Below are 14,107 nucleotides of genomic sequence, written 5' to 3'. Positions count from 1 at the left end.
TAAATGAAAATAAACCATTGTGAGTGGTTTATTTTATGCAGACATGCTTCAGCTCCCCAGATACAGGCACCTAGAGACCTGAGATGCCAGGGCATCTGGCCTCCTTTGCCCTGGTGCTGCAGAAGGACAGGAGGACAAGCATCTCCTTAGGTTCCCTGTTTCAGATAGCTCAGAAGGCTGTGAAAGGCACTGTGCACATCATGTATGGTTAGGCAGCAGAGTCTGGCCCAGACAAGAGATTACACCAGTTTACGGGAGGAGACAAACCACAGCAAGACACTGGTCCAGTGTCTGCATTGAAGACAGAATCTAAATCTATAAAATCCCAAGAGATACGGGTTGCCTAAAAGCAATAAAATTATTTTGGGTTTTTTTACCAGACTATTTTGCTACTGACGTCTGAGCCTCTAAAATTTGTCTTGTTCCACAATTTGTATTCTCACAGACATAGTCTGTGGTCAGAGAAACGTTTGGGGAAAATGTGAAAAATTAATTAATTGGGCAATTTTTAACAAGTTTCCCTTAGGAATCTCAAGTACACTGTTGCTTTTCAAATGGTTTTGTCAGGCTGTTCTCCAAGATCAGCTTTAAATTTAATTTGCTGGACACAACTTCCATGCACCAAGAGCAGAACTCCAAAGTCTTTCCTTTGCCACTTAAGAAGCAATCACAGGAAAAAAATGCCACAACCTGTCTTCATTTCTTTCCAGATATTATCAGGAGCTAAACTATAGAATCATACAATCATAGAATCGTTTAGGTTGGAAAATACCTTTAAGATCATCCAGTCCAACCATTAACCTAACATTACCAAGTCCACCACTAAAACAGTTAAAGGTAGAGTAGCAATTTCATGTTTCCTGGCTTGGTGGCTGGATTATTTATAATGAAAGTAAAAACTAGGAATCACTAAGGTTGGAAAGGACCTCTAATCATCATTCCAATCATCAGCCCAACACCACCATGCCTACTAAACCATGTCCCAAAGTGCCACGTCTACACAGTTTTTGCACACCTCAAGGGATGGGGACTCCAACACGTCTCTGGGCAGCCTGTTCCAAAGCCTGACTACCCTTTCCATGAATAAATTTTTCCTAGTATCCAACCTAAACCTCCCCTGGTGCAGCTTGAGCCCATTTCCTCTTGTCCTATTGCTAGCTACTTGGGAGAAGAGCCCAACACCCACCTCACTACAACCTCCTTTCAGGTAGTTGTAGAGACCAATAAGGTCTCCCCTCAGCCTCCTCTTCTCCAGGCTAAACAACCCCAGTTCCCTCAGCCACTCCTCATACAACTTGTGCTCCAGACCCTTCACCAGCTTTGTTGTCCTTCTCTGAACATGCTCCAGCACCTCAATGTCTTTCTTGTAGTGAGGGGCCCAAAACAGGACACAGTATTCCAGGTGCGGCCTCACCAGTGCTGAGTACAGGGGCACAATCACCTCCCTGCTCCTGCTGGCCACACTATTCCTGATCCAAGCCAGGATGCTGTTGGCCTTCTTGGCCACCTGGGCACACTGCAGGCTCATGTTCAGCTGGCTGTCGACCAACACCCCCAGGTCCTTTTCGGCCAGGCAGTTTTCCAGCCACTCTTCCCCAATACTGTAGCATTGCATGGGGTTGTTGTGACCCAAGTGCAGGACCCGGCACTTGGCCTTGTTGAACCTCATGCAGTTGGCCTCAGCCCATCAATCTAGCCTGTCCAGGTCCCTCTGCAGGGCCATCCTACCATCCAGCAGATCAACACTCTCACCCAACTTGGTGTCATCTGCAAACTTACTGAGGGTGCACTCAATCCCCTCATCCAGACCACTGATAAAGATATTAAACAAGGCTGGCCTCAAAACAGAGCCCTGGGGAACACCGCTTGTGACCGGCTGCCAACTGGACTTAACTCCATTCACCACAACTCTCTGGGCTCGGCCACCCAACCAGTTTTTTACCCAGCAAAGACTACGCCCGTCCAAGCCATGAGCTGCCAGCTTCCCAAGGAGAATATTATGGGAGACGGTGTCAAGGGCTTTGCTGAAGTGCAGGTAAATGATGTCCACAGCCTTTCCTTCATCCACCAGGCGGGTCACCAGGTCATAGAAGGAGATCAGGTTGGTCAAGCAGGACATGCCTTTCATAAACCCATGCTGGCTGGGCCTGATCCCCTGGTTGACCTGCACATGCCAGTTGAGCACACTCAATATGAACCGCTCCATAATCTTTCCCGGCACTGAGGTCAGGCTGACAGGCCTGTAGTTCCCCGGATCCTCCTTCCGGCCCTTCTTGTAGATGGGCGTCACATTGGCAAGCCTCCAGTCATCAGGGACCTCCCCTGTTAACCAGGACTGCTGATAGATGATGGAAAGTGGCTTGGCGAGCTCCTCTGCCAGCTCCCTCAATACTCTCGGGTGGATCCCTTCCGGCCCCATAGACTTGTGAGTGTCCAGGTGGCACAGAAGATCATTAACTGCTTCCTCCTGGACTATGAGGGCTCCATTCTGCTCCCCGTCCCTGTCTTCCAGCTCAGGGGCCTGAGTATCCTGGGGATGACTGGTCTGTCTATTAAAGACAGAGGCAAAGAATGCATGAGAGTATGAGAGTAAGAGAGTAGATTTGAGAATATTTAAACAAGGGACACAGGAACATATGAAAAAAACCCACAAAAAGCAGGAATTTGGACAACATAAGTCACACAAGAGCCATGGAGATTATTAAAAGTTTTTATTATTTATGAAAAGCTGTAGGTCAACACAACATTGTGCAGAACTTGAGGAGTACTAACATGCAACAAATATGCCATCTCAGGAGGACTACAGTCAGAACAGCTCAGAAAAGCTTTTAAAAGAGTAAAAAGTAGGAGAGGTGCGGACTCAGAGTGGGGTCGGAAAGTTCTGTGAAAGACCTCTACATGTATATCTGTGATATTTGCATAAAAGAGAAATTTATGTCTTCTTAGTGCATTTGGATATCAAATACAATGAGTCTTGGAGAAGATGAATCACACTATGAACAGCAAAGGGATGCAAATCTCCAGACCTTAGTAAGGATCACAGGCTGAGACTGAAGTACATTGTCCATTTGTGTCAAATTCTCTGTTGGTTTAAACAGACTCAGTTTGACAGAAATTAAAGGTCTATTACAGTCCCAGTAGGACTGTGGGAATTAACTGGGCAGCTGAACAGCTATTCTGCATACACACAGTGCACTGCTCTTACCAGAGTATGTTATCAACACTCCATCAACACCCTTAATCTGTGATTGTCAGAATACCTCTTATTAAAAAACACTGTTTATGCCTTTCCCTAGATTTTTCTGTTCAGTTTTATAAATACCACCCTTTAAAAAGCTGTGTTCTCCCCCTTCTCTCTAGGTGGCAAATTTGCTCAGACTCTTCCAGATCCCCCAGATAAGCTATGCCTCCACCAGTGCCAAGCTGAGTGACAAATCCCGCTATGACTACTTTGCACGGACAGTGCCGCCTGACTTCTACCAAGCAAAAGCCATGGCTGAAATCTTACGGTACTTCAACTGGACTTATGTGTCAACGGTTGCTTCAGAAGGAGACTATGGGGAGACAGGGATCGAAGCCTTTGAGCAGGAAGCTCGCCTCCGCAACATCTGCATCGCCACCTCTGAGAAAGTAGGCCGATCCAACATCAGGAAGTCCTACGATGGCGTGATCAGAGAGCTGCTCCAGAAACCCAATGCCAGAGTGGTGGTGCTCTTTATGCGAGGTGATGACTCTCGGGAGCTCATTGCAGCTGCCAACCGCTTCAATGTTTCCTTTACCTGGATTGCCAGCGATGGATGGGGAGCACAAGAGAGTATTGTCAAAGGCAATGAGCACATAGCCGCTGGGGCAATAACCTTGGAACTTGCTTCCCACCCTGTTAAAGAGTTTGACAGGTATTTCCAAAGCCTCAGCCCTCACAATAACAGACGCAACCCCTGGTTCAAGGACTTCTGGGAGCAAAAATTCCAGTGTAATCTCCAGAACCGAAAACCACATAAAAAGGCTTGTGACAAGCACTTCACCATCAACAGTTCCAACTACGAGCAAGAATCCAAGATCATGTTTGTTGTGAATGCCGTGTATGCCATGGCCCATGCCTTGCATAAAATGCAGCGGACTCTATGTCCAAACACCACCAAACTCTGTGATGCCATGAAGCATCTGGATGGCAGGAAGCTATACAAAGATTATCTCCTGAAAGTAAACTTTACAGGTAATAACTTCTCTTTTGGTACATACAGAATGTCGCTGTAATTAATGAAATATTCATTGGTCACAGTAAGAGCCAGATGAATTTCCAGTAGCACCTATTATCAAAGCTCAGACCAGGGTGGTACCCAGGCAAGGCCACTCCTGTCACAGGAAGGAAAAAAGAAGAAGAGGGACAGGGTGTGTGGTGACAACCCTAAAAAAGCCAAGCTTGATGCTCCTCCTGTTTTCCAGCAGAAGGAAGAGGTGGAGGTGGCAACAGGTGGTCTTGGAAATGTTACCTACTTCCACACACCAACTTCCATTTCATTCACAGCCAGTTTGGCTTCAGCTGGGCATGACTGGAGGCCAGTGGCCATTTCACCACCTGCTACACTAAGCAATTGCCTACTATGCCTATGCCAAGACTTCGTCTTCTCTTCCTTGTTTTTTTATGAATTTACATAATAGCTGGACCCTGGTCAATGGCCAATGTGCTTGCAATAATAAAGCAATAATTCCTGCCACAGAACTACATCAGTATAAAATAGTTAAATATGTGGGATAGTGCCATTACCTGTGTTACAGATCTCTAGGCTTGATGACAAAGTACAAAAAGCTAGATTAAATATGTGCAGAAGGCTTGTGGAAACAGAGTGGATGATCTGGCAAGGATGTAGGCAAACTTCATGGGGACTGGCTGTGCAGCACATGACATCTCTGTTTTTGCCATCACATGTGGCTGAGCTTAAGTTTGTTATTAATATTACACCACAGCAAGGCTAAATAGTTCTTCAGGGGAAACAAGTGAAGTGTAGAGAGAGCACCATGTCTTTTTGTTGTTACATGTCTAAATTTCTTCTGAAGCATCTAGGTTGAGCTTGAATTTCTATGTATTATTAAACTGATATTCTCAGAGTTGATAGTAAGGAAACATCATGCTGTGCTTTGTATGAGAACTAGTTCCAAGAGGAATTGAAGAATAAATACGTGTGTGATACAACATGCTCAATCCGAAGAGATCCTCAATAATGGTACAACATTAATAACACTGGAAACTCTGTGAAACTGTCAGGAGCTTGAACATTTCCCTCCTTCAGAGGTTCCAGTACATGATTCCTAATAATTTTTCTGTTGTGCAGGGATTTTTTAAGCACCCAAGCATTTTTCCACTCAACATTTAGACATAAAATCAAAATAACCACAATTTTCTTTCACCAAAACTCCAGGAAAACTTTCATTTAGATACAGCCAGAAAAACTCATTTTGATTTTGACTGAAATATCTTTTATACTTTTTATGAATTGGAAGTTGAAGCTGCTCAAGCTGAAAAAAAAAAATTCAAAACCTGTCATTTTGCAATTTGAAAACAGAAGGTTCTTTCTGGAATCAAATTTGTTTTAAAATCAACATGGAAATCTTTGAAACTCTGAAGAGCTTTAGTTTCAGTTAATTTTAATTTCCAGTTTAAAACATTAAAAAACCTGTTGAGTTCTTATCCAATGGCTTTGTTCCATATGTATTGTTCCTACCTTACAGCATGATTTGCTCATCTCCTGTTTCTTTGTTATCAGTTATTCCATTATAATGTGAATCCATGTTTTAATGTCAGTGATTTTTGAAAACAGATGAGTGATTTTTATGTAGTGAGAAAATCAGCCAATCTCCCATGCCTTCTTCCTTTCAGAAAGGTGTGAAATTTTCATACATACAAGTCTTGTCATTGATTTCCATGGGACCAAGAATTCACCTTTGCTCTTTTCTGGCTGAAGAAAGTCTCTGGTGTGTTGTTAATACAATTTCAGGACCCTGCAGCATGGTACATCTGATCAGTGATGGTCTCATATTTCCAGCTCCAAATCTGAGAATATATCCCCAGTGCAGAAAGGATGGTATGGAAGCTACCAGCCCATCAGGTACACTGCAACCAAGTCAGATTGGGAATTTTCTTACTTCTTTATCCTAGGTAGTCATCCACATCCACCGAAAGGAATCAGGCAAGAAACACAACAGTGATAACCATGCTAGGACACACACAAACAGCCACTGAAGCAACAGAAAGGCAGAGAGAGATACAGACAGATGAGCTCTGCATGCCTAAACCTGAAGCTTGCCATGAAGAAAACCCAGCAAATGGCCCTGAATGTATTCTCCCAGCTTTCAGGAACAGGTGATGGTGCATTTCAAACACACCAGTCTGAGTAAATGATAGAGTACATTCATATGACTGGTGTGGGATGGTGCAATTTTAGACATTTACCTTATGCACTTGAAGTAGTTTTGTTTAGTCTGTGATTACAGTTAATGGAGGGGATCAGCAGTTACAGACTGCAGTTCAGCCCACGTGAGGTAGCCCACGTGAGATATGATTTGCCCCTACATCTCTTGCTATTGACTACAGATGGAGCATAGAGCAACCAAGATTTTCACTTACCATTTAGCTGAAAGCCTGAAGAGAGACTCTCAGGCACAGCAATAATGGGATCTGTAGGGAAATACTCAGGGACCAGCTAACAGCAGGGTTGGAGTAGAGGACTGGTCAGGATTTGTGCACTCTCATGCTGCCATTGCTGCTGACATGCTGTGTGACAGGTATTTCATTAATATCTCTGGGGTCCTACTTATTTCTCCTTTTTCATTAAATTGAAATTACTCCATAGAACTGCAGTGTAGCATGAAGGCAGGGTGAGATTTCATTCCTTATTTTCTGTGAGATACACCAAGCACATAATTTTCTTGCAAGTCAGTAAGACGTATATGACAAATGTCCTGATATCCTAAATCTTTTCAGTAAGGGAGAAAAGAGACACCTATGCCTGATTCCCACTTCCAGCAGCAGGACCTGAGAATGCAAAGCCCAGGCCCTAGATGAACACCCTCACTCTATCTCAGTGCTTGTTTGGCCTTTCAAAGAGATAGAGGCTGGTTCATCTTCTTGATCTTCCCATGCTCTGTGTTTCCTCCTGAGGGCACAAGTGCAGCACTTGCTGTTCTGAATCGTGATGCTCTTCTGCTGATAAGGAGGTGCTGGTTCAAGAGGCTGTTAGCTTGTATTATGGGAACAACAAAGAAGTGCTGAACAAAATCCAAGGGCTCCATGGGAGAGAGCACAGAGTAAACTTAACTTCTCATCAGCACCCAGCCACTCCTTGGTGAAGGGCAGCATGTGGAGGACTCTCAGGAGGGCTGTGAATTAGGGATGAGCCCCAACACAATGCAGAACTCAACATATCCAGAAGCCTTCCTCCCTCTGACAGATATAGGGGCCAGTGCATCAACCAGCTCTGCTAACTGTTCTAGCTCCTTTAAGACAACAGGATGACACAGAAAAGTAGTGTTATCATTGCCCACAGCTGCTATTGCAAGCCTCATGACATTTGACGTGTGGCCAGGACAGTGAACAGTAGCACACACAATCTGGAAGGGGTGTCCATCATTTGGGATAAAGTGGCAGGGTCCTGCACAGCTGTGCCCCACGTGTTGTTACCTGGTGTAGCTGCTACTCCAGAGCACGGGGCTCCAGGTTGGCCAGGGGATAGGAAGGGCAGCAATGACATTTGAGGACTGGCATTAGCCCTGTCCGGCCCAAGGCTGCTGAGCTGGCTGTGCAGGATAACAGCCTTGTCACACAAGGGCGTGGGACTAGGCTCCAGCTTTTTCCACTGCACAGTTAGCAGGGCTGCAGAACTAACTCCTCCATGAGTCTGGCATGGGAGCGTATGGGTAGAGGGAGGTTGGATTTAGGGGTGTATGCACGGCCGCCTGTCTTCTGCAGCTTCCTGAATCTCCACAGCAAATGGTAGGAGGAATTCGGCTAAAGTAGTAACTCTGGAAAATAGATCATTAAAAATTTTAGGCAACACATATGTTTATAGTACTCAGTGTCTTTTTCTACCACTTTCTTCCTCCACAGCTACAAGAGACACTGTCACACCCCTCCCTGTATTATGTTCAGAAATCCAGCTCTTCTACAGCAAAGCCTATATCATCAAACCTAGATTATACTGGCAAAACCCTCTCCTGTGGCTAACCAGAATGACTATTCAAAATGAGAAAAGGGTTGTAAGTCAGGTCTGATTTGTCCCCTTTCATCCACTGGACTTTATGACAAAATTTTTGTTCCTGCCTGGTCCTAAGTTTCTGTGTGGTTTATTTTCTTTCTTTTCTTCTTCCCCACTCTGCCCCAGTCAACAGTCAAATAATATGAAGCGGAAGCACAAACTCACCTTCTCATTTACTCTTGAACCCTGGTGACTTCCGTGGTGGGAACATACTTTCATGGACCATTTCCATTGTAACTGTTCCACCTAAGTAGGAAAGAGCTTAAAAGTCATGGTCTGCAACAGGCAGATGTCACCTCACTTCTGAGCACAGCAGCATTGCGTGGTCCCTGGTCTGGGATTTAGCCATAAATATTTCCTGTCAAAAGTCCACTTTGAAGCTCAGTGTCCTGCCAGGCTTGCATGGAGCACAGACCAACAAATTATGTGTCTTCTATCACAAGCAGATTACGGATGCAGAAACTTCAAAGACCAGGTATAAATTTACAGCAGGGAGTACCTGTCAGTAGATGTGCAGGCTAAAGCTAGAGTTTATATCCCAGGCTCTGCAGCAGATGGCCCTGCTACTCCATCATCTCACCCAATATGCTCCTGCTCATCACGTCAGGTCTCCTTCGCTTCCACCACTCAAAGAGTCAGCTGTAAGGTCCTGCTGGCCTTCCTTGTGATGTTTATTTGTAAAATAAACCAGAACACCGCTTTCAGCTGAAGCTAAATCTTTCATGGGCAGAAAGCATCTAATACCTTGTTAATCATAAAAGTTTTAAAAGTGTAATTCATTATGGATTTGTGGCCAATAAAACCAAGGAAAATGTAGAGTGAATTCCCCAAGATATTCATTAAAAATATACATGAAAAAGATGTCTAGGATTTATAGGAAAAATTACTGCCTTTTTCCTGGGTCCACAGATGTGTCATAGCATTTAAAACCTTGAAAGCAGCTAAGGGACAGTCTCTGAAAGCACACTTGAGACTTGCTATTTCAGAGCAAAGGAACAGTTGAACCTGCACAGTATTTTCCCATATTTCTTGCTATATTGGCATTACATTGATACATACACACACAGAGCTGTAGTGAGATTTTGACAACCTGGTGTTCCTGATGACCCCCTCTACTTTATCCTTCCTCCAGCTGCCTCTTTGCAGACCTAGCTGGTGATGGGGATCTGCAGTTCCTTTCTTTTGGGCAAATTTACCTCTCCAAGAGGTTCCTGGGCAGAAATCTCTGCTTAACCCTTCCTGAAGCTTTTATATATTCGTATATTTACATACTTTGTTTATATACATGAGTATTTTCACACATAGTTGTGTATAATATAGGTTCATAATACATAGAATCATAAAGTTAAAGAATAAATCAGAATGGAAGGGCCTTTAGGAGGACTCTAGTCCAACATTCTGCTGAAAGCAGGGTCAGCTGCGTGATCAGACCAAGTTGCTAAGGGCTTTATAGATATAAATGGCTGAAATTAAAATACTATGGAACCTTTTCATCCTCTAGTGTAGGTTTGAGGTATTACGATGGCAAACAATCCAATCTGCACTCTGGATGCCTTGTGTCACACACTGAACCATTTAAACTGGATACTTGGGCTGGCAGCAGAACACAGACGTTGTCATCTCTAGAGAACAACTTCCCAATAAAATTTTCATTAAAACTTGTCTTGCCATGATGGCAGGCCAGTGACCTACCTGTTAATGGTGTCTGTTATCTAGCCAGAGACCATCATAAAATGCTGCCTTTTCATGCTTTCATTTGGTACTAATTAACAGTAATTAGCCTGAGTGAGCAGGAGCAGAGGTTGAATTGTATTCTTACCTCTTGAGATAAGCTCCGGCAGCAGAGGCCAAGGTGTGCTGGACCATTGCTTCCCATCTAACTCAGGAGCAAGGTAATTCTGCCTGCTGCTGCCACTCCTCTGCGTGACCTGGACACTGAGTTCCCATAGACAAAAAAATGGGAAATGCAGCATTAGCTGGTCACAGAGCAGCAACAACTTTCCTTCACAGTCCTTAGGAAGATGCTGGAAGTATGTTGCCTTTGGTCTTTACCCAGCTGGGTGCCATCCCTGGAAAGTCTGCAGAAACCACTGGCCAGCAATGGCCCCAAACTTGTTATAGCAGCATATTTAGGTGAAGGTGCTTTGATATCCCTAGAATATCAAATAGCTGTCTGTCTCCATTTCCTCTGCTTGAATATTTATACAACCCATCACTTTAGCTGAGCTATGAAAAACTGAACATGAAGTTATATAGTCTGTGTCTCGTATGTAACTTATAGTCAGCTGCTTTTGTCATATTAATAATGTAGCCTTTAGGCATCTTATAAATCTCTAGATTGCACAGCGCCCGTGCTGGTATGTAAATGAGGATGAGATTATACACCCTGTGTTTATAGAGAAACACATGACTGAAAAACTGAGCAATGATTTTCTTTCAGATCACATATTTGAGAGACAGAAGGCTCGGTAACCTAATTTCTCTAAATCACAGATTTCTGTGTTTGCCTGCCGCTTGTTTTATAATAGTTATTATTTCATTTTTGTTTCACTGGCAAATGTCATGTGAATCCCAAACACCAAGGGTCTGCACTGTCAAAGTGCTCAGAGGAGCAGGAACAGTCGCACAGCCTTTTCATCCCCCAACCGTGCACACTCACTTTCCAATCCCACTGGTCTTTACAATAGGGGGACAACTCAGAACATACCAAGGGATTATATTCTTATTCTTCATGCATATTTACCTGTGATGGACATCCACGCATAACTGAAAAGATGTCTGGTCTTCTTCTTTCTCCTTGTGACTGGGAACAACAAGATAACATGCGAGAAAAGTTTGGTTCAGGATTCCTACCCCTTACATTTTAGCATCTAAATTGGCTCTGAAAATCCAATGGGAGGGCCAGATTCTTCTCTATTACCTGCTACAGAAGAGCACTTTAGCACTTCCAGAACTAATCTCAGTCAGTCTCACTTGCATGCTGAGGTGCTATTTTAGGGGCTGAAAAAGGCTGAGGCCATGCTCAGAACGTGACCACAGCAGTGTTAATGAGGATGAGGACAAGGACATGAGAAGGAGATTGTGTAGGGACACACTAGGACAGTGTGATACATTGGAAAAATAAATTAGTCTTTTGAGTAATCCAGGTGTGTCTGGACTTCCAGTGAGTCCCCAAGAAAGTTGGTCTTTTCAAAAGGTGGTGAAGAAAACTACAAAAAGTCACAAACCCAGAATTCTAATCCCAAAGATATCTAAATGTTATGTTATTTTTACGAAACCTCTAATAATTATACTAGAAAGGCAGAACTGAAAGCATAATCTGTAGAAAAGTATTTTTCTCCTGAAATAACTTTAAAATCACTATATTCCTGGAAGACATATTTGTGTCCCAGTAGAGCACAGTGGAAAGATATTGCCAGGCTAACACTGACTAAACGGGAACTGGTACCAAACCAGTATAGCTGCATTAAAGTGACACTAACATTCAGCCCAGCCTGGTGCTGCAATCTGGACATGGATCTTGGTCTGAATCCTACATCACTTCCATGTAACATATTTCCAGGCAAACCTGTCACAAGATGACTGCTGTACTTGTACTTGTTAAACTGCAGCCCAGATGAACATGTGAATCTATTTCAGCTTTCTGCAAAGCCTGAACTATTCCCTTCAAGCCTGTCTTGCCCATTTCTGACTCCCAGTGCAGAAAAAAGCAGCTCAGTGATACAGTCATGTTTCTGTATCTAAGAGGGAGAAAGGAATTCCACCTGACCTTAAAACATCCCTTGTGTAAAGTTTTGTACTGACACACATTTTTCCCAAATATTCACAGCCTTTCCCTTTGTGTAAATGGTCTCATGAATCAAAAGAAGTACTTAGGGCAAAAGTTTCAGAGGAATGCCTGAAAGGTTTTCCTACCACAAATTTACCTTTTTATTCATGCAAGAGTTAGCGAGTATTTTTATTAAAAAAATTACTCAGGCCAGTAGATCACACATACCTTTTTTAAAAGAGAATTCAAAAAGCAATCAGCTCTGCACTTTCATGGTGCAGAAACTCCTTTTACATATGAATACTCTTCACAAACTGACCTTCTACACAATTCCCATCGACTGCAAACTGGAAGGACCTGGCAGACAAATGTGTTAAAGGGTGACTTACTTTCATTTCCTCACTTGTTAAAGCCGTGTTTCTGAACACCTCTAAAAGCATCTCAGAGAACATCTGCTTTGGCATCACTGCAATATTTATGGCTATTTTGTTAGCAGATAGAGAACATAATGTAAAAAGATATTTCATTGCTGTTATCTGTGTGAGTCATTTCCTTTTGTTTCCTTCTTCCTGCCATGAAAGTGTATTTTGTCTGAGAATATAACAAGTGAATACAAAGAATATTAAAATTCTTCAAGGCAGGGGGAAAAACACATACTCATGCACAGGGGTATCAGAAGTAGAGAAACTTCTAACAAAAATGTCCACAAAATCCTAGCTGTAGCATGACTCAGGCACAGGAGCAATCTTTTGATTTGCTTTCTCACTTCCTGCTCCATCCATGAAGCAGTAAATGAACATCAACTCACTTGCTCACTATTGGCATGCAAAGGGGTTCAGCAGTAAGCCAGAAATGACAATATCTCTGAATATAAGTCCTTAAACTTAAGGCATGTAAATCATAATATAATTACCAAGATCATTAAGTTGACTTGTCAGGTCTCTGCACCAAAACCGCCTCCTTAGTGCATAGGAAGAACAGTACAGAGCCAAATGCTGTGGCAACCTGAATGGTGGTTGCAAACATCCAGTGAATAGAAAGCAGAGATTAATGCACCTCACAGTCTGAAGGTCCCTGCTCCCTCAGTCTTGCATCCACTTTTCATCTCCTACAGTTTTGCTTTTCTTTTTACAAGCCCATCTTTCTACGTGCCAATATATGAATCGTCTCATATCTTCTAGACTAATGGCACATACATAGCTAGCACTTTTCCTACAGAAGAAATTCAAGACTACTTCTGAAAGCTGAGAGATATTCACTTTCTAAATGTGTATGTGCAATTGCTCCTCAATTCAATACTTGTTTCATGCAATACATTTTTCTATTTGCTGCTATACACAGATTCCAGACAATTTGATGGACAAAAGAGTAAGCTAGTGCAGCAATTCTTTTGTACATATGAAATATTTAGCACCTCTGTGGCTGAAATACGAGGCTCAGCTAAGAAAACACCGTAGTTTTAGCCAGGGAAGGAATTACACCTTGCTCAGTGGAAACAGGGAAACTATTAGTGTGAGAAAGTTGTGTGAAGCGCAGCCTTGAACAAAGTCCTCACACAGTATGTGCCACAGAAATCCCATGTAACTCTGTAGCTGAGAGCGTATGGATTTTCAGGATGGACTGTGATTTATAATGGCTGCATCTGACCTCACTTTGACTCGGTGACTCAGTATCAACCACATTGTTGTATGGGAGGTTGGATCAGAAAAAACACACAGAGGCATGCACACAAACATGCACGCACACACACTCACAAGAGCACTCACTTACTGTTCTTTAAAATTCAAATTTACTTCACCCAATTCTACAGTAAAAGATAATACTTGATATATGATTGTTGAGTTTGAATTGGCAAAAAGTGAACAGCAAATCAAAAAGCAGTGATCTTTTTCTACCAAAGAGGCGGGAGAACCTCCTGAAGTTTAGGTAGCACCACTGATGAGTTGCAGCATCCACAACCAGGGGACAGTCCCAGACTGTCAGTTTTCCCTTAGTTCCTTTTCTTGCAGAGGCTGTTACTGTCCTTGTAGCTTCTTGTTATCTGTTTTATCCTTTCACCATACACAGGTTGCTTTGCATATGCTGT

At 43.1% G+C, this 14,107-nt stretch overlaps 1 protein-coding gene across 2 annotated transcripts in view; it reads left to right on the top strand.

Moving 5' to 3' along the window:
- The window catches only part of GRM3 (glutamate metabotropic receptor 3), a 117,904-nt gene that overhangs the window by 78,812 nt on the left and 24,985 nt on the right, over nt 1-14,107 (top strand). For both annotated transcript variants that reach the window (XM_075706884.1, XM_075706887.1), the window contains one exon: nt 3,361-4,216. In XM_075706884.1, coding sequence (XP_075562999.1) covers nt 3,361-4,216 — 856 coding nt within the window. The remainder of the gene's footprint in view (nt 1-3,360; nt 4,217-14,107) is intronic.

The sequence above is a fragment of the Pelecanus crispus genome, chromosome 1 (genome assembly GCF_030463565.1).
Source record: "Pelecanus crispus isolate bPelCri1 chromosome 1, bPelCri1.pri, whole genome shotgun sequence".
In the NCBI taxonomy this organism is placed as follows: Eukaryota; Metazoa; Chordata; class Aves; order Pelecaniformes; family Pelecanidae; genus Pelecanus; species Pelecanus crispus.
The sequence above is the reverse complement of the archived record's forward strand: the minus strand, read 5'-3'. Positions and strand labels throughout refer to the sequence as shown.